The sequence below is a fragment of the Perognathus longimembris genome, chromosome 2 (genome assembly GCF_023159225.1).
Source record: "Perognathus longimembris pacificus isolate PPM17 chromosome 2, ASM2315922v1, whole genome shotgun sequence".
NCBI classification, from domain to species: domain Eukaryota; kingdom Metazoa; phylum Chordata; class Mammalia; order Rodentia; family Heteromyidae; genus Perognathus; species Perognathus longimembris.
In genome coordinates this window covers 105,858,093-105,880,713 of record NC_063162.1, presented here as the reverse complement: position 1 = coordinate 105,880,713, position 22,621 = coordinate 105,858,093, and the positions used below count along the sequence as shown (strand labels likewise).

Below are 22,621 nucleotides of genomic sequence, written 5' to 3'. Positions count from 1 at the left end.
TGCAATCCTAACTACTTAGGAAGCTGAGGCCTGAGGCTTGAAATTCAAAGCTACCCTGGGCAGGAGACTCTTACCTCCGAGTACCACCAGAAAACCAGAGCAGAGCTGTGGCTCAAAGTAGTAGAGCACTAGTCTTGGACAAAAACGTTCAAGGACATGAGTAACCCCCCACCCCCCCAAAAAAAATCGATTACAAGCTAATATTTTAAAGTAGCAATAGGTCACTTCAGTAAGGACACTCAGTGGTTATAATCTTCAAGACTCTTTTTTTAAGTAGTGGGCTCCCTCTGCTGGTTTCTAATATCCATTCTAGGTAGAAACAGAATCCCTAATTTAGCTTTTGAAAGAGAAATTGGTGATTATACATTTACAGACATGTAGCCATTGACAAAGAAACTGGAATTAGCAGAGGAGCACAGCATGTGAAAACTATTTTTATCACTATCATTCTACCTTAAGATAGGAACGAAGAGATAGCCACATTTTTATATTCTGTACTTTCTTCAAACGGAAATGAGGAACCTCAGATTTTCGAGCCCTCCTTGCAGATGTTAAATGTCCAAAAAGTTTTGCAAAAAGCAATCGCTAAAAAAGATTAAGATGATAATTAATTCTCAAGTAGATTACCATGAAAAAATAAAAGTCAACAAAATAAACTAATAATTTTGTTTAGCTAAGTAGTATAAAAGCAAAACAATTAAAATAAAATTTTAATCAATAATTAACACGATCAAGTTAAAAGTTGTAGTGAAATACTAAAATATTTTGAATATCCTCAGGACAAAATGTTCTACTCAGAAGTCTGTATTATACTCACTTGTTTGTAAGTTCTTTCTGCTACACAGAGCAAAAAAAAGAAAATCCATACGAGAGACACACGGACCACAAAACTTATTATAACCATAGAAAGAACCATGAAATCTTCATTAGAACCAAATGCAATCACATAAAGTTCTGAAGCTGATTGTGCTGTGAGTTGTTCCAAGTCTGTAGCTTGAGACAGTCGGAAAACAAATGGAGTTAAACCCAGGATTAGAGAGATGGCATTTCCAAAAATCTGGTATCCTATTCCTGGTATATGGCTGTTCACCTTGAGAGAGCCAGGGGAGAGAGAAAAAAAGAAGAAAATATATATACCTAGTTTATTTAAAGTGAATTCCTACTGAGATTTATTTGTAACAGCAGGAAATCACTGTTAAATACGTTAGTTCTAGTATCTGAGTCCAAATGAAATGAGAGCCTACTATAACAAATTGTATCTTAGTCTTAAAATGATAATTCACTATTAGACTTCTAATTTCTTAAGTACATATGATTACTCATTATTAATGATTATCTCAGTCTTACTCAGATATTGAAAAACTTCTCTGCATCTAATTAAGTTAAACCATGAAATATTACAATATTAGAAAATGAGACCTCATACCCACTTAATTTTAATAACTCTTTAAAGAAACAACACCTGGAATTATACTTACTCAATAACTTTGTAACTTGGGATTTTATGCAGAGTTCTATAAACACAGATGTCTCCTTACTACTATTTTAGAAGAGAGAGCAGGTCAGGGTCTCCAGACTCCCTAGCTCATTGGTTTTAACTGTTCACACTGAGGTATGTAATAGAGACCCAGTTATTTTTATTCATATTTCACAAAAATTAAGGACAACAGTTGTAGCATAAATGCACTGCAGGAATTTTGAATTACAAATTACATCATGCCTCACTGTCTAGAAAAATAAGATAAAATTTTAAAGTAGTAATTATCTGGTAAAGAAATAACTTAATAGGAGCCAAAATTAAATTCATACCCACATTGTTTGTACTATACCTCTTCCAACTACTCAAGATTTTTATAATTGTCTAAATTACTTCCATATAGTTATATATGTAAGCAAGTGAGTATCAACACAAATTTTCTGGTTTGATCTTTATGTTTTAGATAATGATAAATAATTGAACCAGAAAGATGATACTGAAAAAAAGCTCTTCATCAGCATCCGGATATATCAAGTTCTCAACTGTATCCACTGAAAGCAAAAGAAAATGGTTTAAAAGAGGAAAATTAATATATAACTTTATATATATACATATATGCACATATGTATACATATATAATGTATTTTGTATTCTTGGTCAAGAGGAATGTCAAAAGATGAGAATGATTCAGTGACAAATCAGTGTTCAGGACGGTGACAAAAAAACTCAACTTTTTTTTTCAGGTGAGGTGATCATTAATAACACTTCAGTAATGACACTGAAGGTCACTAATTTTACTGCTGAATAAAATGAATAAAATTTTAAAACTCACTCTGTTCATTATCATCCCACTGATTTCAAGCACAGACATATCTGCTTTCTTACAATCATTGCCTTCCCATACTATAGCGCTTATTTTTTCTAATCCCGGGTGGGAGCTATGGAGCCAGGGTAAATGACTCTAAAAAAAAAAAAAAAAAAAAAGAAAAAGAAACTGGTGAATATATTTATTGTATTTCACAAATAAAAAGTACACCTACAAGTTATATATATATATATGTATACCCATTTTAATTACACTAAAAATAAAAATTTTATGATTTCTATGATAAATATAGTTATATTTTATAAATGGAACATATATATGTGCACTCTCTGTACCTCCATACAGAATTTCAATTGCATTAAAATTCCAACTTAAAATTAGCATACTCATTGAATAGATGATCTAAGGAATTAAGTAGTTACAATATAAAGAGATTAAGAACTTTTTATTAACAAATATTAGGTAACATATAGTTTTAAAATATACTAAAATGTGTCAGGAAAAGTACTTGTCTATCAGTGTATATAGCTTCCAATATGCTGCTACTAATAGATGAAAAATTGTCTATATTGACCATCGTCCATCTAAATGTAGTGGTTAGGATTTAAACCTCTTAAAATTTCATTCTGAAAGTCTCTCTCCATTTAGTTACTTTTAGTTTACTGATTTAGTTACTTTTCTGACATTTTAAACTAGTATTTCTTCTTAAAAAGAGACTTCTCTGATGAGAAAATGAGACCAATTGACCATTTGGCCAAGAGACATATGAAAGAGTGCTCTATGTCACTGGCCATAAAAGAAATGCAAATCAAAACAACACTGAGATTCCACCTCACCCCAGTAAGAATGTCCTTTATGAAGAAAACTAATAACAAATGTTGGAAGGGATGTGGCCAAAAGGGAACCCTTTTTCATTGTTGGTGGGAATGTAACAAACAAGAACACACTAAAGCCACCAGCACAACAGTGTTCATCGCAGCACAATTTGTCATAGCTAAAATATGGAATCAACCCAGATGCCCCTCAGTAAATGAATGGATCAGGAAAATGTGGTACATATACACATGGAATTTTATGCCTCTATCAGAAAGAGTGACATTGCCCCATTCGTAAAGAAATGGAATAACTTGGAAAAAAATTATACTTAGTGAAGTGGGCCAGATCCAAAGAAACATGGACTCTATGGTTTCCCTCATAGGGAATAATTAGCACAGGTTTAGGCTAGTCATAGCAGAGGATCACAAGAGCCTAACAGCTATGCCCCTATGAATGCATAAGATGATGCTATGTGAAATGAACTCCATGTTATGGAAACAAGCATTATATCACTGTTGAAATTACTTTCAACATGCCATGTAAAACCGTAGCTTCTTTTGTTGATGATCCTCTTGTATCCCTTCCTGTGGTTGTATTCGTGCTATCACTGTATCTCATCTGAATACACTAGATACTGTATATACTGGTATTAGAACTAGGGAAGTGAAAGGGCGTATCAAAATCGAGAGACAATGGATAAAAAGACAAACGACTCCAAAAGCAATACTTGCAAAACCATTTGGTGTAAACCAACTGAACAACTCATGGTGGGGAGGGAAAGGGGAAGGGGTGGCAATGAGGGAGGAGGTAACAAACAGTACAAGAAATGTACCCAAGGCCTAACATATGAAACTGTAACCCCTCTGTACATCAATTTGACAATAAAAAATAATAATAAAAAATAAAGATCAATTAAGGTTTATTTTTTTCAGATATGCAAACATTGGAAGCTGAAACACACAGAACTAGAAAGCAGTCTCTGAATTAGGATAAAGTATCTGTCAGTGTTTCAAGGAATTAAAAAAAGCAAAGAAAACCTGAAAGGTTTAGCATAAATCAAAACTTTGAGCTTTTCTGCCTTAGATCTATAATTAAAAGAGAATTCAAAACCAAACAGTTGGTTAAAAGCAGTAATAGAATTAAACACTAATACATTTTACATAAGTAGATTGTGAGAAGAAAACTATCACTTAAGATTACATCTAGAGCAGTTCGATTTATTTGTATATTACAGATTTCTAACATAACTTTTTAAAGAATTGATGACATCCCCACATTTTATAAAAAGGATAGGTTTGGCATAGATAATACCTGAGGAAAAGCATTAAGAGAATTTGACATTCTAATATACAAACTGTAATATATTTTATTAAAATCACTTGCTAACAACAAATACAAGAATCTATTTTAATTATATTAGTCTTTGGAAAGCAAAAATCTGATTTAAAAAAAAATGTTCCTGAAATTTTAAAAGATGTAATTTTCCCTCTAGGGGAAGAAGAGTTAAACCCTTTTCCAAAAATAAAATATTCAAAAAAGATTTACTTTTATGGTTTATATTTCACTACTTAAGGCTTTAAAAATACTATGAAATACTAACTGAATTCCTTCAAATTATGTTTCATAATTTATCCCCAAGAAAATATTCTAGTTTGGGTTAGAAGTAATTTGCATGAAAAGAGGTATGAAACTTTCTCAGAAAACTTGGTAATTCTGAAACAATCAGAATTGTTTCAAATAGAGTAACAGAATCAAAAACCTAGGAAGGGGCTCAGAATATGGCCTAGAGGTAGAGTACTTGTCTTGTATACATGAAGGCCTGGGTTTGATTCCTCAGCACCACATATATAGAAAAAGCCAAAAGTGGGGCTGTGGCACAAGTGGTAGAGTGCTAGTCTTGAGCAAAAAGAAGCCAGGGACAGTGCTCAGGCCCTGAGTCCAAGCCCCAGGACTGGGGGTGGGGGGTGGGGAGGGGGAAGCTAGGAAAAGCCAGGCACTGGAAGCTTACAATTACAATCCTACTCAGGAGGCTGATATAAAAAGATCATGATTCAAAGCCAGCCCAGACAAGAACAAGCCAGAAGTAGAACTGTGTTTCAAGTGATACAGGGCTAATCTTGAACAAAAAGTCAAGTAAGAACATGAAGCTGTGAGTGTGTAAGCCACAGTACTAGTGTGCACAAGTATGCACACACACACACACACAAACACATACACACATACAGAACTAGGGGAAGAAAAAAGTTTGGGGCCTGTAAAGACAAGTACAAGACACCAAATGGAAAAAAACTGAAAGGCATCAGACTTGAACCACGGATTTACCAACTTTTTTTTTACTCAGTTTCTAACAGAAATTGAATTAAAGTACTATATGAACAAAGGCATGTCAATATCAAGAAGCAAATCTAGAGACACAAATAGGGAATCAAGAAGTTAATCAGTCCTAAAATTACTTTGCAACCTTCCCACTTACATTCTAGAAATCCAATAAGCAAGAGAGAAGGTAACTGGTGAACTTAAAGTCAGTCAAAAGTGTGTGTGTGTGTGTGTGTGTGTGTGTGTGTGTGTGTGTGTGTGTGTGTGTAATATATACTGATCAACAATCTTTTTGAGTGTGTGTGCCAGTCCTGGGTCTTGAACTCAAGGCTTGAGCACTGTCCCTGAGCTTTTGTGCTCAGGGCTAGCCGCCACTTCCAGCTTTTTTGGTGGGTGCTTAATTGGAAATAAGAGTCTCACAGACCTTCTTGCCTGGGCTGGCTTCAAAGCGTGATCCTCAAATCTCAGCCTCCTGAATAGCTAAGATTACAGGAATGAGCTACCGTCTCCCAAATATTCTGTGGTTTTTAAAATGTGTTGATTGCACACAGTACTATATCATTCCTCTACATCTATTCCCTACAAATGATAACTTCTAGGTCTCTTCTTCATCCACAAGCCACCTATCACATTATCTCTCTTCCTAGTAGACCCTTTAGCCTCTTGTATATTATAGAATAGAAATCATGACAACTCTCTCACTGTCTTGCTTGCTTCAGATACTCATTCTCTTTTCATCTCCAGTGAAGTTGTGTTAAGAAACTCTCATTCTGGGGCTGGGGATATGGCCTAGTGGCAAGAGTGCTTGCCTCCTATACATGAGGCCCTGGGTTCAATTCCCCAGCACCACATATACAGAAAACGGCCAGAAATGGTGCTGTGGCTCAAGTGGCAGAGTGCTAGCCTTGAGCAAAAAGAAGCCAGGGACAGTGCTCAGGCCCTGAGTCCAAGCCCCAGGACTAGCAAAAAAAAAAAAAAGAAAGAAAAGAAACTCTCATTCTATCAATCAACTTTGCCCCATCTATACTTCTTTCATTTCTCCCCTACTGGTTTTCTTATATGCTCAATTTGCCATCTTGGGGGATGACTACAACAATACTTTCATTTCTTATTTCTCCATTGAATTACTGCTTCCTATTCTCCAAACTTTTATGGTCATACTTCTTTAAATGTATCCATTCAAACACTTCAGCCCACTTTCCCCTCTTAGTTTTCCTAGAGCCAGAAGCCCAAAACAGTGGTTATATTTTAAAACTGAAACGTTTCATTCATATGGAGATTAAGTTAACTTTACTATATTTTAACTTTCCCCTCTATTTGCTCCAGATAGTTTAACAAAGCACTTCAGGTAAAACTGAAAACTACTACCTCATTCTTTTTCTTCATTTCCTAGATCTACTATTCCAAATTTGATGTTTATTATTCTCTTGTATGTTTTAGACTCATAACTGTGTATGTAAAATAGCTTTACATGTTTTAACACTTTATATCAACAGTATGCTACATAGTTTTGCAAACTGTTTTCGCTCAAAAAACTAAATTTGTTTCAATGATCAAAAACATATTCATGTTGATATTCACAAAGCATGTAACTAAGTTCAATTTCACTGTTTATATAAGTGTTTCATTATATGCTTTAATAATTTTACAACTGTTGGGTATTATTTACAACTTTTCACTGTAATGCATACTGCAATGAGCATTTTAAAATGCCTCTCTATGTTCATCTTTGAAAATTTCATTATGTGGGAAGAAAGGGTCCTAAAGTTCACAAATTGCTCTCCTAAGCAACTGTACAAAGTTGTATCAATATATCCATTCAGTAAGAGTTCTTTCTTCTCATTCTTGCCAACACTGAAATTATATTTTTCTCTTTTTATCAGTTGTGGGACTTGAACTCAGAGCCTGGGCACTGTCTCTGAGCTTTTTGGCTCAAGGCTAGCGCTCTACCACTTTGAGACACATCTAATTTATTTGTGATTCGTTAACTGGAGTTAAGAGCTTCCCCGAACATTCTTACCTAGTCTTTGAAGAACCCCAATCCTCAGATCTCAAACTCCTGAGTAGCTTAATATTATAGGCATGAACCATCAGTGCCTGGTCGAAATTAGTTTTTAAATTTTAATAATCTGATCAGTATGTTCTCTCATTGTTCTAATTTAAATTTGCCTAACTAGTAGCAAAAGTGCCTCTACTTATATTGTTTGCTCAGATAAATTGCCATTTTGTATCTTTTTGATCATCTTCCCATTGAGTGATTTGTATTTGTCCTTCTATAGGAGCTCTCTATGTTTTCTGTATAAGTAATATTTTGATAATGTGATAAAAATATTTTCTCCCAGCTTGTGGCATGTCTTTTAACCATGGTCTAATCTGTAACCCAAAGTTTTAAGTTTGAAGGTATACTTTAAAAAATATTCTTAAGCTAGTATTATAGGCATTAGCACTGGGCCATTTAAAAAAATGTGTACATTAAATAGCTTTAAGTGCAACTAAAAAGGAAGCAAACAGCTGTTGGAATTTTGACAGAGGAAGCAGTGATACTAGGCATTTTTTCTGTCACATGCCTTTAATAAAAATGTTTCTGAACTTTTCGTTACAAAATATGATAGTTTATTATCAGAAATGATATGGATTGAATATATGTGTTCTCCTCCCTAACCCCAAGTTCATCTCTTGAAGCCTAATTGCCAAGTGTAGAGGTATTTGGAAGTGAATCCTTTGGAAGGTAATTAAGGTAAAGAATCCTCAAGAGAAGCACTAATACCCCTAACAAAGGAAAAATGGAACCAAAATTCACTCTCTACTATACGAGGATACCAGAAGACAAAAATGATCCCAAGGCATAGAAGATGGGACTTTCAATCCAGGAAGGAATTCACCAACAACCCAAACATGTCAGACCCTTAATCTTGGACTTCCAGTCTCCAGAACTGAGAAATCAATGTTTATTATTTAATCCACATAGTAGAAGCTTCCTGGATAACTACCCTTCATCAGAAATACTCTTCATCAGTTAGGATTTTCTTCTGTCACTAATTTTTTAAAGAGTATACCTACTGATTTATTGACAGGATTTGATAAAGAGAAGAGAGAAAAAAAAATGAGGTAGAGGCAGGATTTTAAATGACCATCAAGTTTCTGGATTGGTGGGTAAATATACAAGGATACCAACTCACCAAGACTTAGAGTGCAATAATAGAAATATATAAGGCAAGATGGAAGACTTGGCTAAATTCAGTGTATGGAAAGGATGTTCAAATGGAGATAACCCATACAACTACTGCTCATAATACATTACCTATTCACAGGTGGCTATTCACCATTAAAATGTGGCTATTCCAAATTAAGATACAATGAATTTTGAAGACTTGGTGTAAAAATGTAAGATATTTAATTAATATTTTAATATTAGATATATATTGAAAAATATTTTGGATATATTTGGTAAATAAAACTACTAGAATTAGCAGGGCGCCTGTGACTCATGCCTGTAATCCTAGCTACTCAGGAGGCTGAGATCTGAGGATCAACTGTTCAAAGCCAAGAAAAGTCGGTGACACTCTTTTATTTTATTTATTTTTTTTTGGGGGGGGGGGGCAGTCCTGGGCCTTGGACTCAGGGCCTGAGCACTGTCCCTGGCTTCTTTTTGCTCAAGGCTAGCACTCTGCCACTTGAGCCACAGCGCCACTTCTGGCCGTTTTCTATATATGTGGTGCTCGGGAATCGAACCCAGGGCCTCATGTATAAGAGGCAAGCACTCTTGCCACTAGGCCATATCCCCAGCCCCGGTGACACCCTTATGTCCAATTAACCACCTGGAAACCAGAAGTGGTGCTGTGGTCCAAAGTGGTACAGTGTTAGCCTTGAGTAAAAGAGCTTAGGGACAGAGTCCAGGACCTGAGTTCAAACACTATGACCTGCCCCCTCCCCCACAAACTATAAGAATTAATTTAACCATTTAAGTGTTTTTAATGAGGCTAAAATTTAGTTACATATGTAATTCTTGTATTTTTAATGGATAGTGTGGCTATAGGTATTTCATAATACAAATGACTCACAAAACTATTTACCAAAAACTTCTCAGGAACATATGTGTGCAAAATGAGAGAGACAACCACAGTATGAACACTTGGATTTTATAGTTTAATAAAGCCAGACCAAAGCTCATACAAAAGGAAAAAAATTACAAGAATATTTTTAATTGGATATAAGCTTTTCTTTACCTCTATAAGATTGGGCCATAAGTCTAGATCTGTACATACATTCAAAGGAGCTCAACTGATAGCCCCACATAATCCAAGACTGTAAACCAACCTGATGGAAAGGGTCGTCTCTATATTCTTTTTTCACACATGGATTAATTTGAGGATTTTCCACATCTGTCTCACTGGTACAAGATGAATGGCATTCTGCACAATGTAACAAGTCTTCCCATAATACATCTTCTGTTTCAGATTCTGGCCTTGTGCTCTCAGAATCCTGTCTGGAACTTGAACAGCGAGAGCTGCAACTAGTACCCGATTTAGGGGCATCCTGAAATCAAGATATTCTTTGACATTAATACAATTTATGTACCCTTTCCAACTCAGAGGGTTCTATCAGAACTATATATAGCTAGCTACTTTTTCTGAAACAAAAAAAAAAACCCTGTCATGACAGTGAAAAAAACTAACCAAATATTAAAAAATACACATTAATTTTTAAGAAATCAATCAAAACTTACCTGAACATATTTCAGCTCAGGTGTTACTTTACAAGCAAAAGCTGTGCCTATTTGACTCAGGTCAAAAGAGACTAGTCTATAAATTCATGTGGCTCACATTTAATTAACTCTAATTGCTATTTGTTTTCCTCCTCCCCCCTTTAAGCTAGGGATTAATAATATGTAGAGTATTGCAGCCAAGTTCTGAAACACTGACCTAAATTGGAAGCCCTTGATTTTCTGACAGTGTCTCTCTAGTCCAGACTAGCTATGGATTCATTATTATTGACACATTTTTTAATTTTAGCAGCATACTACCTAATGGCCTTTGCCCTTCCTTTCAGATTATCCTTCCTCTACTGGTCAACATCTTTCTATTATAGCTTTCTACCGCTCTACTTGGTAAAGTTTAAGTTCCTTGTCTTCAGTGATACTTTTTCAACACTTTTTCCTCCAGTGATATCAAGGTCATCTTTAGCATCCAACATGGCCAGTTCTCTTCCAATTTAGGCTCTGATTATTTTCATGCCTTTTATTACTAATCCTGCTTGAAAATTAATTGAACACGTAGCTTTAATATAAATCTGGCATAAAGAAGAGGTTCAACAAGTAGCTACCTAGAAAAATCAGCTTGATTCTACATGAGTTCTATTCATCTGAGAACAGATCTTTGCACTGCTTTCTAAAATCTGTAATTTTATCTATCTTATTAAGTGTTTGTGTATTCAATGTTCTCCAGTACTTAGTCCACAAAATACTGACATAACCAGAAGTAACAAAATACCTTGAATGAATAAAGTACATTACTGACTACATAACTATGTACTGATTGAATACACAATTAGTCTATATTTAGTATGTTGATGAAATGTGGGCAAAGAGGTTATTTAAGATGAATAAATAATTTTTGAAGACACGAAAAGGAAAATGTATAAGGAACAAAGAAAAATTAAAAAAACAAAAAGGTAAAAAAATAAGTCTTCTTTGTTTTACAAAAATTACAAGTGTCAAAGAAAATACTTGAGCCCTAAGTAATTTCCATTATTATTATAGTTTTTTAACAATAGAAAATATTATTCTCCATAACTGATCATTTTTAACATAAAGGTTAGATTATTATCTATCACTAACCAGGCACACATGTGTTATATGCAGACGTAAATAACAGAATTACAGGCATGATTTTTAATTAAAACTAATGGGTTATTTTAGGGATAAGGAGATATTTAGAACTCCTTATAAGCGTATTTTGCCAAAAATTAATAGGTAGATTATTTTGCAAATGAAAAAACTCTAAAAAATGTTTATAATTTCTTGTATTTCAAGCATAATTCTAAGAATAGCCACTTTGAATTTCATTACAAATACTGAGTTGAACTAAGATATTTTAGAATTGAAGAAAATAGTTCAAGTAAACTACATTTAATTTGGTTTGCTCTTCTCATTTCGAATCTTTAGACAGACAACTGAAATTTAGCATATAAGTAAGATTAGAAAAAATACGTAATTATTTGAAAGGAATAGCACTTATAACCAATGCCTCATGTCAGTCAATTTGGACATAATCTTACTGAAACCTAATAATATGCTTGGTCCATCTTTTCTCCCTACTGTACAACTACAGAAAGTCAGAAGAGTTAAAAAAAAATCCTTTTCCAAAGTCACTTAAATGATTTAATTCCAAGCTGATGGGTTTCATTAGGCTTCTGTTCAAATGCTACCTTCATTAGATGTAAACCTAGTCTAAAATAGGGAGCAAAAACCTAATCTAAAATAGGGAGCAAAAACTGAAAAATATTAGTTAAGTTTAACAAAGTAAAACAAAGGAAGGAATCTGTCTTTTCCCTAGAACACATACTATATTCCACATAATTAATTCCACCACCATCTTCTTCCAGTAGAAGCCAACTACAATAGAAAATGACAAAAACAAGAAACCAACAACAACAACAAAAACAAAAAACAAACAAAACAGGAGAGTAAAAGTCTACAGATGGAATGACAAGATCCCTTTCAAGTCTCTAGCACTGTTGGTGCCAAACACTATGGTGGTATGGCATATTATCTACCAGAGATGGGATGATCCTTTATGAAATACTGTTTGCTCCTTAATAGTTTATCACTAGGCATTGCCTTTTGGGAGTCTAATGAAAAAAGGATGTATATTAGCCCATTATCCTAACGTGAACTCCACCAGTCCCACTCATGACAAAGCACTTTTCCAAACATTAACAGTTTTGAGGTTTGAATCCAGGGCTAGGTTGGTGCTCTTTCCATTTGGGCTGTATCTCTAATCCTTTTTGCTTCAGTCATTTTTTAAAACAGGGTCTCATTTTTGCCTGAGCTGGCCTGGACCTCAATCCTCCTATTTATGCTTTCCTATGTAGGTAGGAAACTGATTGTTTATTTGATTGGTTAAGATGGATGGAATCTCACTCCATCTGACTGGAGTCAGCTCCAACCTCAAAACTGCAATCTCCCAATCTCAGCCTCTGAAATAGCTAGAATAATAGGTTTTGTGAGCCATTTTGTACTCAGCTTGCTTTTGTATTGTGTGGTAACTGTGTGTGGTTTTGTATTGTGTGGTTTTTGTATTAAGGTGGTAACTGGCAAATCTAGATGCTAGAGATGCTTATTATATGCTTGTAGTTGCTCAAATAATTTATCTGTGCCTTACCAAAAAACCCAGTAACACCAAGAATGTGAGAAGAGATTAATAATTGTGATATAATAAAAATACAAGGGTAGTTTGGCTCAAGTGGTGGAGTAAACAGGATAGTAAGTGTGTAGTAAACAGGAGACAATTCCCAGTATAGAGCAAAAAGAAAAAAAGCAAAGCAGTACCAATACCTTAAATCTGTTTCCATCTTACTTTTTTTTAAAAAAAATGTTCTTTCACTGATAAAAACGCACTGTACTCATAAATTTACGGTTAATGAAACTCCCTTGTACAACTAAAGATAATAAAAAATAAATTTAACTTAAAATGTTCTTTAATGTTTAAGTTTATGAGAGTCATAACTTTTTGGAAACTTAACTGTAGCTTTTAAAATGTCTTTTTGGTCTAAACTGTCTACTTATGGACAAGTTTTTTTTATTTGTATGTATTTTATTTGTATGTAATGCATTACACCATCAGAAAGACTGAAAATAGCCAATGCCTATTAATTATTAGCCTTATTGAGGGTGAAAATCTAGATGATCTTAAGAAGATTTTCATTTAAAAGTTTAGTAGAATAATGTTTCAAGAATCTCAAATTTTAATGTACAGCTACAAACCAGGAAGAGCAGAGGTCATGAGAATAATGAAAAACCAAATTATTTACTCTGCAGGAGAGGGGTCAAATAGTTTTCTACCTTCCTTCAAGCACCCATGAACTTCTAACTGTATGTTAAATTGTGATGTCATAATAACAGGAAATGGTATATCAGATGATGTGGACGAAGAAACGAGCAGACATACTAAATTAGTGTTTTTCTAATGGTAGTTACTGAGAGTAACCACAGTCACCAGAAAGATTAACCAGATATACCACCACAGAGAAGAACATGTCAAAAAGTAGCTGTTCTAGTTTTAACACTTGGTATTCATATTTAACACAAAATAACATCTCTTAAGCTAAATCCAAAATCACTAGGGAGAAAAATGGCATACATCACAGAGGGTAGTCTAGATCAAAAAGCGACATATGAGGTAATTTGCTTTGAAGCTAGAGAATGTAAATGTCTATCTTTAGAATAGAAACTACAAATAAAATGGAAAATTAGTTTTCCACTTCAATCAAGGGAATGACAATTTGGAAAAGCATCTATTAGAGAAAAACAAAAAATCAATAAGGAAAAATAGAACCAAAGAAGAAAAAAAAATGAACATTGTATCATGGGGAACTTAATAACCAGTGACAGTAACATGAAGGAAGTCAGTCAGAAAAATAACCAAGAACTTTTAAACCCTTCTAAGTTGTAGGAGGTTGCACACTGTCTCTGAAAGATAATCTTCTTTAATATGAACAACTTCCCTAATGTTTAAGTCTTCAAGGATATTATACAATATGAGTACAAATATAAGTATACTTATCAGTGCTGGCAATATATAAAACTGCTAATCAAGATCATAAATTTTGATAACAGGAAATACAGATTTCAATAATACCTGACTGCTGAAAGTTATAAATTACAAACATAAAAACAGGTACACATAAGGCCAAATTGTATACCTCATTAGTATAATGCTTCTTATAATGGTGTGACTTTCTGCTTCGAAGAATGTTTTCAGACGTCCTGTCCACATGACGGCGTAATGGGTATCCTGTTTCAGGACCATCTTCACTGGATACTTCATCAGAGACATTTGTTAATGTCCTTTGAGTATCCTATGTTGGGAGTACACAAAAAAGATTGTTTTGACTAATCTTTCAGTTTTAAAACTGAAATATTTTTAATTGCACACATACACACACACCCTTAACTCTAAACTAGCTTCAAATGCCTCCAAGTATAATACTGCCTCCATATAAATACTGCCTGTTTTTTTCAGTGACTATACATTTTAGAATTTAAATTACAACTTAATGGGTTTCATATGATATTGTCACATATGTATACAATGAACTTCAATCATAATTTATCCCCCATTAACCTCTCTTGTACCCTCCTCCCCTTCCTACCAGCCTCTTTCCTCTTCCCTAACAGTCCACTTTCTGATTTTATGGTTGTTGTTTTTTTCAAAAGTTTAGACCCCACATATGAGAAAAAGCATGCAATACTTGTCTTCTGACTCTGGCTTGTATGACTTAATATGATAGTGTCACAATAAATATGGTGTGCAAGTATCTACTGTACTTTTTTGGAGGGAAAGGGCTGCCAATGGGAATGTATTCCCAATTTTAGTATATAGAAAAGTTATTTTTTTGTGTGTAATTTTGTATCCTGCGTCATTACAAGTGTTTCTTAGACCTAAGAGGTTCCTGTGGAGTTCTAAGGTCTTTTAAGTATAGGATCATATCTGCAAACAGGAATAACTAACTGGACATCTTCCTTTTCTATTTGTATTACTTTTTTTTCTTGCCTTATTTCTCTGCCTCAGAACTCAAACACTATATTGGATAAGAGAAGAAAGACTGTGCATTCTTTTTGATTCCTGATTTTAGAGGAAACGCTTTCAATTTTTTCCTACTCAGTATTATGTCAGCTACAGGGGGGTCATTTACAGACTTTATCTTGATGTACATTCCTTCTATTCCTACTTGCTTCAGAACTGTTACCAAAGAAGAATGCTGAATTATGTTTAAAAAAGATTTTTCTGTATCTACTCATCATGTGATTTTATCCTATTCTATTTTGTTTATGTAGGTTTAAAATATTTCTTATGTACTATTTATTTATTTGCATTTGTTCAGTTATCTTTGCACCCATGAAATAAAACCTATTCGCGCATGCACATGATCTTTTAAAAATATTATTCATTCATTTTTGCAGTACTAAGATTTAAAGTCAGGGCCTAGTGTTTGCTAGACAGAAACTTTTAACAAATAAGCCAAACCTATGACACTCCTTTTCCATTTATTATTTTATTACTATGTATTAATTGTACATCGTGACGTGTCCACACATACTTTTGCACAAATTCATCCCTTTTATGATCTTTTAAAATATTCTTGAGTTTTGTTTACAAGGAATTTGTTGAGAATTTTTGTGTCTATGTTCACCAGTGAAACTGGTCTGTAGTTATTTTGTTTTGTTATGTCCTCTGGTTTTGAAATCAGGCCATACCAGGTTCATATATTGAATTTGAAAGTATTCCTTCTTTTTGTGTTTTATAAAGAGTTTGAGGAAAAATTAAAAGAATAATCTTTAAAGGTCTTGTAGAATTTAGTACTGAAAGCCACAAGTGTTGGCTCATCATGCCTCTAATCCTAGCTTCTCTACAAGTGGAAATTTGGAGGATCATAGTTCTAGGCCAGGTGGGACAAAAAGATACCCAGACCCAATCTAAACCAAAAAGCCAACATGGTTTTGGCATGTGCCTGCCTCAGAAATTCTCCTACTCAGGCTGGCTTCAAATAATAATCCTCAAATCTCAGCCTCCTAATTAGCTAGGATTACAGGCATAAGCCACCAGCACTTGGCTATTGTATCTTCTTAATAGATAGTTTCCTTTAAAAATATGTAGTGGCTTTTGTCCCTGTAATTTTACTTGAAATCTTCTTTGTCATATACCAGTACCTACTCCTGCTCATTTTGTTTGTCTAGGATAAATATTGTTTTCTACCCTTGCATTCTAGTCTGTGTATCTTTGGTAAATAGCAAATAGGGGGATCTTGTTTAACCCATTCAACCGGTATATATGTTTTAACTGGAGTTAAGACTGTTTACATTTAGGGTTATGAACGAAAGGTATGTACTAACCTCTCCCTTTTTTATCTGAGAGGTTTAGGTGCTTACTGAGTTAACAGTATTTGATTTTCCCTACTTCTTATCTGCTTTATTCTTTCAGTGAGATTTTTTAAGATTTCAGGTTACAGATATCCTTCTTCTGTAATATTCCTTTAAGTGTCTTCTGTAATGCTGATTAGCAATCATGAATTGCTTTAGCTTATGCTTATCACAGGAAGGCTTTATAAGTGCTAGATGTAGTAGTCTTGGTTGGCAGTTATTTTGTAGCAGAGCTAAAATATAACTGTTAGTGTTCTTCTGGCCTAAGGTTTCTGCTGCTATTTTAATAGGTTTGCCTTTGCAAGTAACTTAGCACTTCTATAATCTTCAGTCTTCTTCATTTATTCTAGTACTCTTGGCATTTGAACTATACAACATGACAGAAAGGTCTTTTTCTGTCCATGTCTTTTTGGAGTCCTAAATACCCCATGTCCTTACATGTCCATTTCTTTCCTTAGGTTTGAAAAGTGGTTTGTGTTTTTTTTTCCTGTAATTTTATTTAATAAGTTTTTTCTGCTTTTACATTCTGTTCCCTCTATACCACACACCAGTATATTTGATCTCATCTCCAAGAGATCTTAGATGTTGTGGTCATGATTTTTTTTCTTTTTCTTTAGTGCTATTTAAACATAATCTCTTAAGTCTTGAATCACTCATATTCCTTTTTTTTTTTTTTGCAGTACTAAGATTTGCACTTAGCGTCTTACACTTGCTAGACAGGCACTTGAACCATGACTATAGATCCCTCAATCCTTGATATTCTTTCTTTCTTCTGATCTATTGGTGGTTCTTTCTACTGAGGTTTTGGTGGTTTGTTTTTTTTCAAGTGTGTGTGTGTGTGTGTGTGTGTGTGTGTAATACTGGAGCCTGCTTACTGACTGCTGGTACTATACCGTTTGAGCCATATCTCTAGCCTGGCCTTTGGTTGTTAAGTGGAGATGGAGTCTTGAGATTTTTTTTTCTGCTTGGGTTGCCTTCAAACTACTTCTACCAGATTGTAGCCTTCTAAGTAACCATAGTTACAGTTGTAAGCCATGAGAGCCCAGCTCAGTTGAATCTTAAATTTGATTTATTGAGCTGTTCATTTCCAAGATTTTAATGTTATATTTTTTCCAGACTGTTTCTGAATTTCTCATTCAAGTTTTTGAGTTCCTTGTCCATGTTCTAAGGCTACTAATCATTTTTAAAACTACAGTTTAAAAAATTCTATGGCACTTCTATAATTTTAATGTCTTCAGATTCAGTAACTGAAGAATTTCAAACTTTGGAAGAGTAATATCGCCTAACTTTTAAAAATATTGCTTATATTTCTAAGTTGAAATCTGTAAATCTATTGGGATGGATATTTCTTCTAGTTTTATTTGGGGATCTTTTAGTGAGCAGCCTTCTTTTGAGGGGGGTCCATAGAACCACTCAGAGAGGAAGAATACACACTGAAGTATCATTCAATGTAGTAGTAACTGTGGCGTCTTCTCCCACACCAGAGTTGAAGCTGTGAGCTATTTCTTCTTTCTTTCTAGCCTTACTGTCTCTTGGTGCTTTTCTTTTTTTGTCTTTCTGAATTATGGAAATAACTATCTCAAGAGAAGGAGTGATGATTTCTCACCCAAGTCATCCTGAGCTCCTCTCAAGTGTGCCCCATTTGTGATCTCTAGCAAGACCAGGCTGTGTATGATGCTAAGCAAAACAATGCCTGTGTCCAGGCCTGTGGCTGTCTCAGAGCTGGTCCAGGTCACCAGAACAGAACGCATCGTCTTCCACCAAATGCTTGTCAGACCACTGACTGGATGGCATCCACCATGTGCCATGCCTTGTGAGGGAGGATGCTATGTGTGTGTGTGTTCCAAAAACAGTCACCAAATCCTTGGTTGTCTGCATAGGCCTTTCTGTGTACTAGAGAGTGCAGCCACTCTTTGGAGACAATCAGTAAGCCCTATGGTTTGGACTGTTTGTCTTTTTTCCACCACTTTCCAGATATCTGGGTTCTCAGAGGCTGAGAACTGGTACTGACTGGCAGCCATGGCAGAGTGAGATGTGGAAAATGTCCCCAGAATGACTGACATGGTGTGGTTTCCAGGTCCTGACTGCTCAAGGTGGGGTAGATGAAGGCATCACATACCTCATCAGACATACAGGAAGTGGGGTCACTGAAGGAGGGGACCATACACCTGGAACTGGGGGTCCCTGAGAGCTAAGGTCTGCAGCCTCTGGGAACACATGTTGGGGGCCCCGGGAAGGCAGTGGGCCTGGCGGAGTGCCTGCTGTGTCATCAGGGGATGTGTGGCTTGGATCTAGGAAGGTGGTCCCCTCTAATGTCACTGGTACTGGCAGGCATGGGTGTGCTAAGGGCAGTGGTGGCATCTGGGTCCCCAGAGCTAGCTGGGTTCTTCCATCTGGTGGTCAACACTTGTCACAGGCACTGTCAGGGACCAGAGGTTACAGAGGACCCTCCACTGTCACTGTGTCAAGCAGGACAGCCAGCCTCTGTCTTCACTTACAACCACTATCCTCTGACATATTCTCTCTCTCTCTCTCTCTCTCTCTCTCTCTCTCTCTCTCTCTCTTTGACTTGTGTTCTTGGAAGAATAAGATCATAGGACTCTGCTTTTTAGCTCTCTTGAATGCTTCATTCTTAAATATAAATTTTGCTTTTAAATTAGCAATTCAACAGCCATTGGTGAAATACTATTCCACATTTGTGTGTATAAAAGAATTTGAAATTTGAAAGCTATCCTTCACAAATATGTCTTTAATATAAGTTTTTATTTTTCCAGAGCAATATTACTAATAATGTCCCTTGAGCAAGATGGCTAAATAGATGAAGCACTTCCCTTCAGAAAGAAGAATCAAAGCAAAGAAACAAACAACAGTGTTTTTCCGGGAGTGTCTGGAACAAAATTTTGGAGTACAGTGAAAGTATGGTAGGGGAAATACAGAGCACAGAGCTATCCCATGACCTTATAAGGAAGAGAGCTAAACACAGAGCACCTACCCTTTTGTCTCTCAAGATAAACTCAGAACCAAGAGGGACTTTGCTACAGAAGGGAAAAAATAGCCTCAATAGTCTCTACTCAAAGCTGATAGAATTCTTGCCTCATGTACATAAAGCCCTGGATTCGATTCCTTAGCACCACATATATAGAAAAAGCCAGAAGGTGCACTGTGGCTCAAGTGGTAGAGTGCTAGCCTTGAGCAAAAAGAAGCCAGGGACAGTGCTCACAGGTCCTGAGTTCAAGCCCCAGGACTGGCAAAAAACAAAACAAGCAAAAAAAAAAAAGTATTTACTTACACCTCAAATACCTAACCCATTTGCTTCTGGAGAGGCCTACAGCCTTTAAAGGCACTGGCTGAATCAAGATCGAGGAGAGATGGGTATATAAGGGTATATCTCAGGCTACATTGCCTGATAAAAAAGGCCCAGCCCATGTGTGACCCCCCAACCCCCTAGCATCCAGGTTCTTGCTACACAGCTCCATTTTGAGACTTTGTTCACACTCCTAAAGCTCCACAGTGCATTTAGATCTTCCCATGCACATACCTGCTGTCTCCAAAACAGCTGTGTAGCTTAAGCCACACACCCCCAGTCTCTGAGAAGCAACAGGCAACCAGCATTGTACAGCTCGGTCCATCAAGGCTCTCAGGAAGCAGAGAAAATAATCACATAACTTTGGCTTGCAAAGCAGTTACATAATTCTGCCCACTCTTCAGCCTTGGAAAGCAAGTGTGAAACCCTGCCCTTCTACCTAACACTACCAAGAAGCTGCTAGGTGGCCTGCCCCTCAACAGGCCAGCTCCTAGAAACCCATCAAAGCCATCCACAGCCCTCAGAGACTGAGAAGCTTATATGGGTCCAAACACACTGATACCTTAGTACCTCCAAACATTGATGATGTTCATTATAGCTGAAGAAGCTGCATAGAGACTGCATGAAAACATAGACTTGAAACCAGTATAAAAACACAGCTTATCCAACTAACATCTATACAGGGTGAAAGACTTTTATTATAAAAGCCACCTTATAAAACTGGCAATGAACTCACCAGATAACAAATATCAATGTAGGAACACAGACCAATAAAAAGAACAAGGAAGCTTAGTGACTCTGAAGGAAAACAATAAGTCTCTAACAACAAACCTAAAACAAAAAATCTGATAAAACAGAATGAAAAAAAGAATTCAGAAGTGATTTTTAAGGAAATGCAGTACATGATAATAAAGACAAGACAATCCAACAAATGAGATATGACAAACCATGATTTTAAAAAAATAGAAAGAAAAAAAATAAGAAAAATTCAGCAAATAAAATTAACGTAAAAACAAAACAAAAATCTTAAGAAGTCAATAAAATCAAAATATAGAAGAAATTCCCCCTCCTTCCAAAAAACCAGACCAATCAAAGATATAATATCTAAGCTTGAAGACAGGTCTTCTGGAATAAACTAATCAGATAAAAACAAATAGAACCAAAAATAATTTAAAAGAATGATGAAAGCCTATGTGAATCAGTGTATATCATTAATAAGAACAAATAACTTTCACTTTGTAAGAGTTTCAGAAGCAAAATTATTCAGAAAAAAGCACAGAAAAACCTGTCTAATAAAATAAACACTAAAAATGTTTCAAATCTTGGACAATATACAGAACTAGGCTCAGGAAGCTTAAACAATCTCTAATATATCCAAGACAACCAAAAAATTGAATTCAAAATATATTACAGTAAAACCATCAAAAATAAAAGTTGAAGAATATACAAGAATCTAACATCAACCCTCTCAGCAGAGACCTTACAGGCCAGGAGCAATGAGACAATATTGTCCAAGTCCTGAAGGAAAAAAAAACTGCCAAGAAGAGTATTCTATCCAGCAAAAACTATCCTTCAGAAATAAGTCTTTCCAAGACAGTTGAAACTTAATGGAACACATCACCACTAGACCAGCCCTATAAGATATCTTTACAAAAGTTCTACATTAGAGGCAAAATGACAACAGCTATCATCATGAAAACACATAAAAGTACAAAACACATTATGAAAACAGATACATAAAAGACAAAGACAAAAGAACTAAACTTTAGCAATAAAAAAAAACTTCTGTAAACCTCAAACACAAATAGGTGAAGAGGGAACACAGGATATGGATTAAATCTCCCTTAAAAGACAGAGATGGGCTCAACAGATTAAAAACAAAAGGACACTCAAAGAAGCAACCTCCAAGAAGTTCACTTCACTGTAGCAAATAAAGATACACATAGATGGAAATGAATAGATAAAGATATACCATGCAAATGGAAACCAAAGTGAGCAGTAATTACTATACTTACAAAGCAGACTTGGAAAGTCAAAGGCATAAAAAGAGACAAATACAATCATTATAAAATGATGATAGAATAAGTTCAACAAGAAGAAATAACAGTTGTAGATATACTGTAATCAATAATGGAGCAACCAGGTACATGAAGCACTCGTTATTATATTTAATACTAGACAGATTCTAAAACAGTAGCACCTGGAGACCTCGGCACTCCACTTTCAGTAACATACTACCACTTAAGAAACAATAAGGAACATATAAGAGAAACTGATAGACCATTTCATCCAACACAGAGTACATATTCTCATCAGTACATAGAACATTCTTTAAGACAGAGCATATGTTAGGCCACAAAATCAATCTCAACCAATTTTTAAGTGAAATCATGACATGTATATTTATCTGATCACAATGAAATAAAATTAGATATTATTAGCATCAGAAACCACAAGTTTCTGATATTCACATCATTCTGAGTCAACTGTAGAGTCAATAAAGTTTCCCTATCAAAATATCAATGACATTCTCCATACAACTAGACTAATCACTCCTAAAATCTATAGGGAACCACAAAGATTCAGAATCACACATTAAAGAAAAGACAGTCTTCACCACCAAATTTAGATGTTGGGAAAATCAGATACCCAAACGAAATTAGACTACTCTATCATATATAAAAACCAACTGAAAACATCAAGGACTCAAGTAAGCTGTAAAACTTCAGAACTAGCTAGTGC

The 22,621-nt window shown here is 35.2% G+C and overlaps 1 protein-coding gene across 6 annotated transcripts in view; it reads right to left on the bottom strand.

The window, feature by feature from the left end:
* Positions 1–22,621, bottom strand: part of Phtf2 (putative homeodomain transcription factor 2) — a 103,968-nt gene that overhangs the window by 11,420 nt on the left and 69,927 nt on the right. For 3 of the 6 annotated variants that reach the window (XM_048339881.1, XM_048339883.1, XM_048339882.1), the window contains 5 exons: positions 14,358–14,513; positions 9,753–9,971; positions 2,310–2,438; positions 818–1,090; positions 454–585 (listed from right to left, as the gene is read on the bottom strand). In XM_048339881.1, the coding sequence (XP_048195838.1) occupies positions 454–585; positions 818–1,090; positions 2,310–2,438; positions 9,753–9,971; positions 14,358–14,513 (909 nt within the window). Of the gene's footprint in view, positions 1–453; positions 586–817; positions 1,091–2,309; positions 2,439–9,752; positions 9,972–14,357; positions 14,514–22,621 lie in introns of those variants that run through there. The other 3 variants (XM_048339884.1, XM_048339885.1, XM_048339886.1) reach the window with 2 other exon arrangements.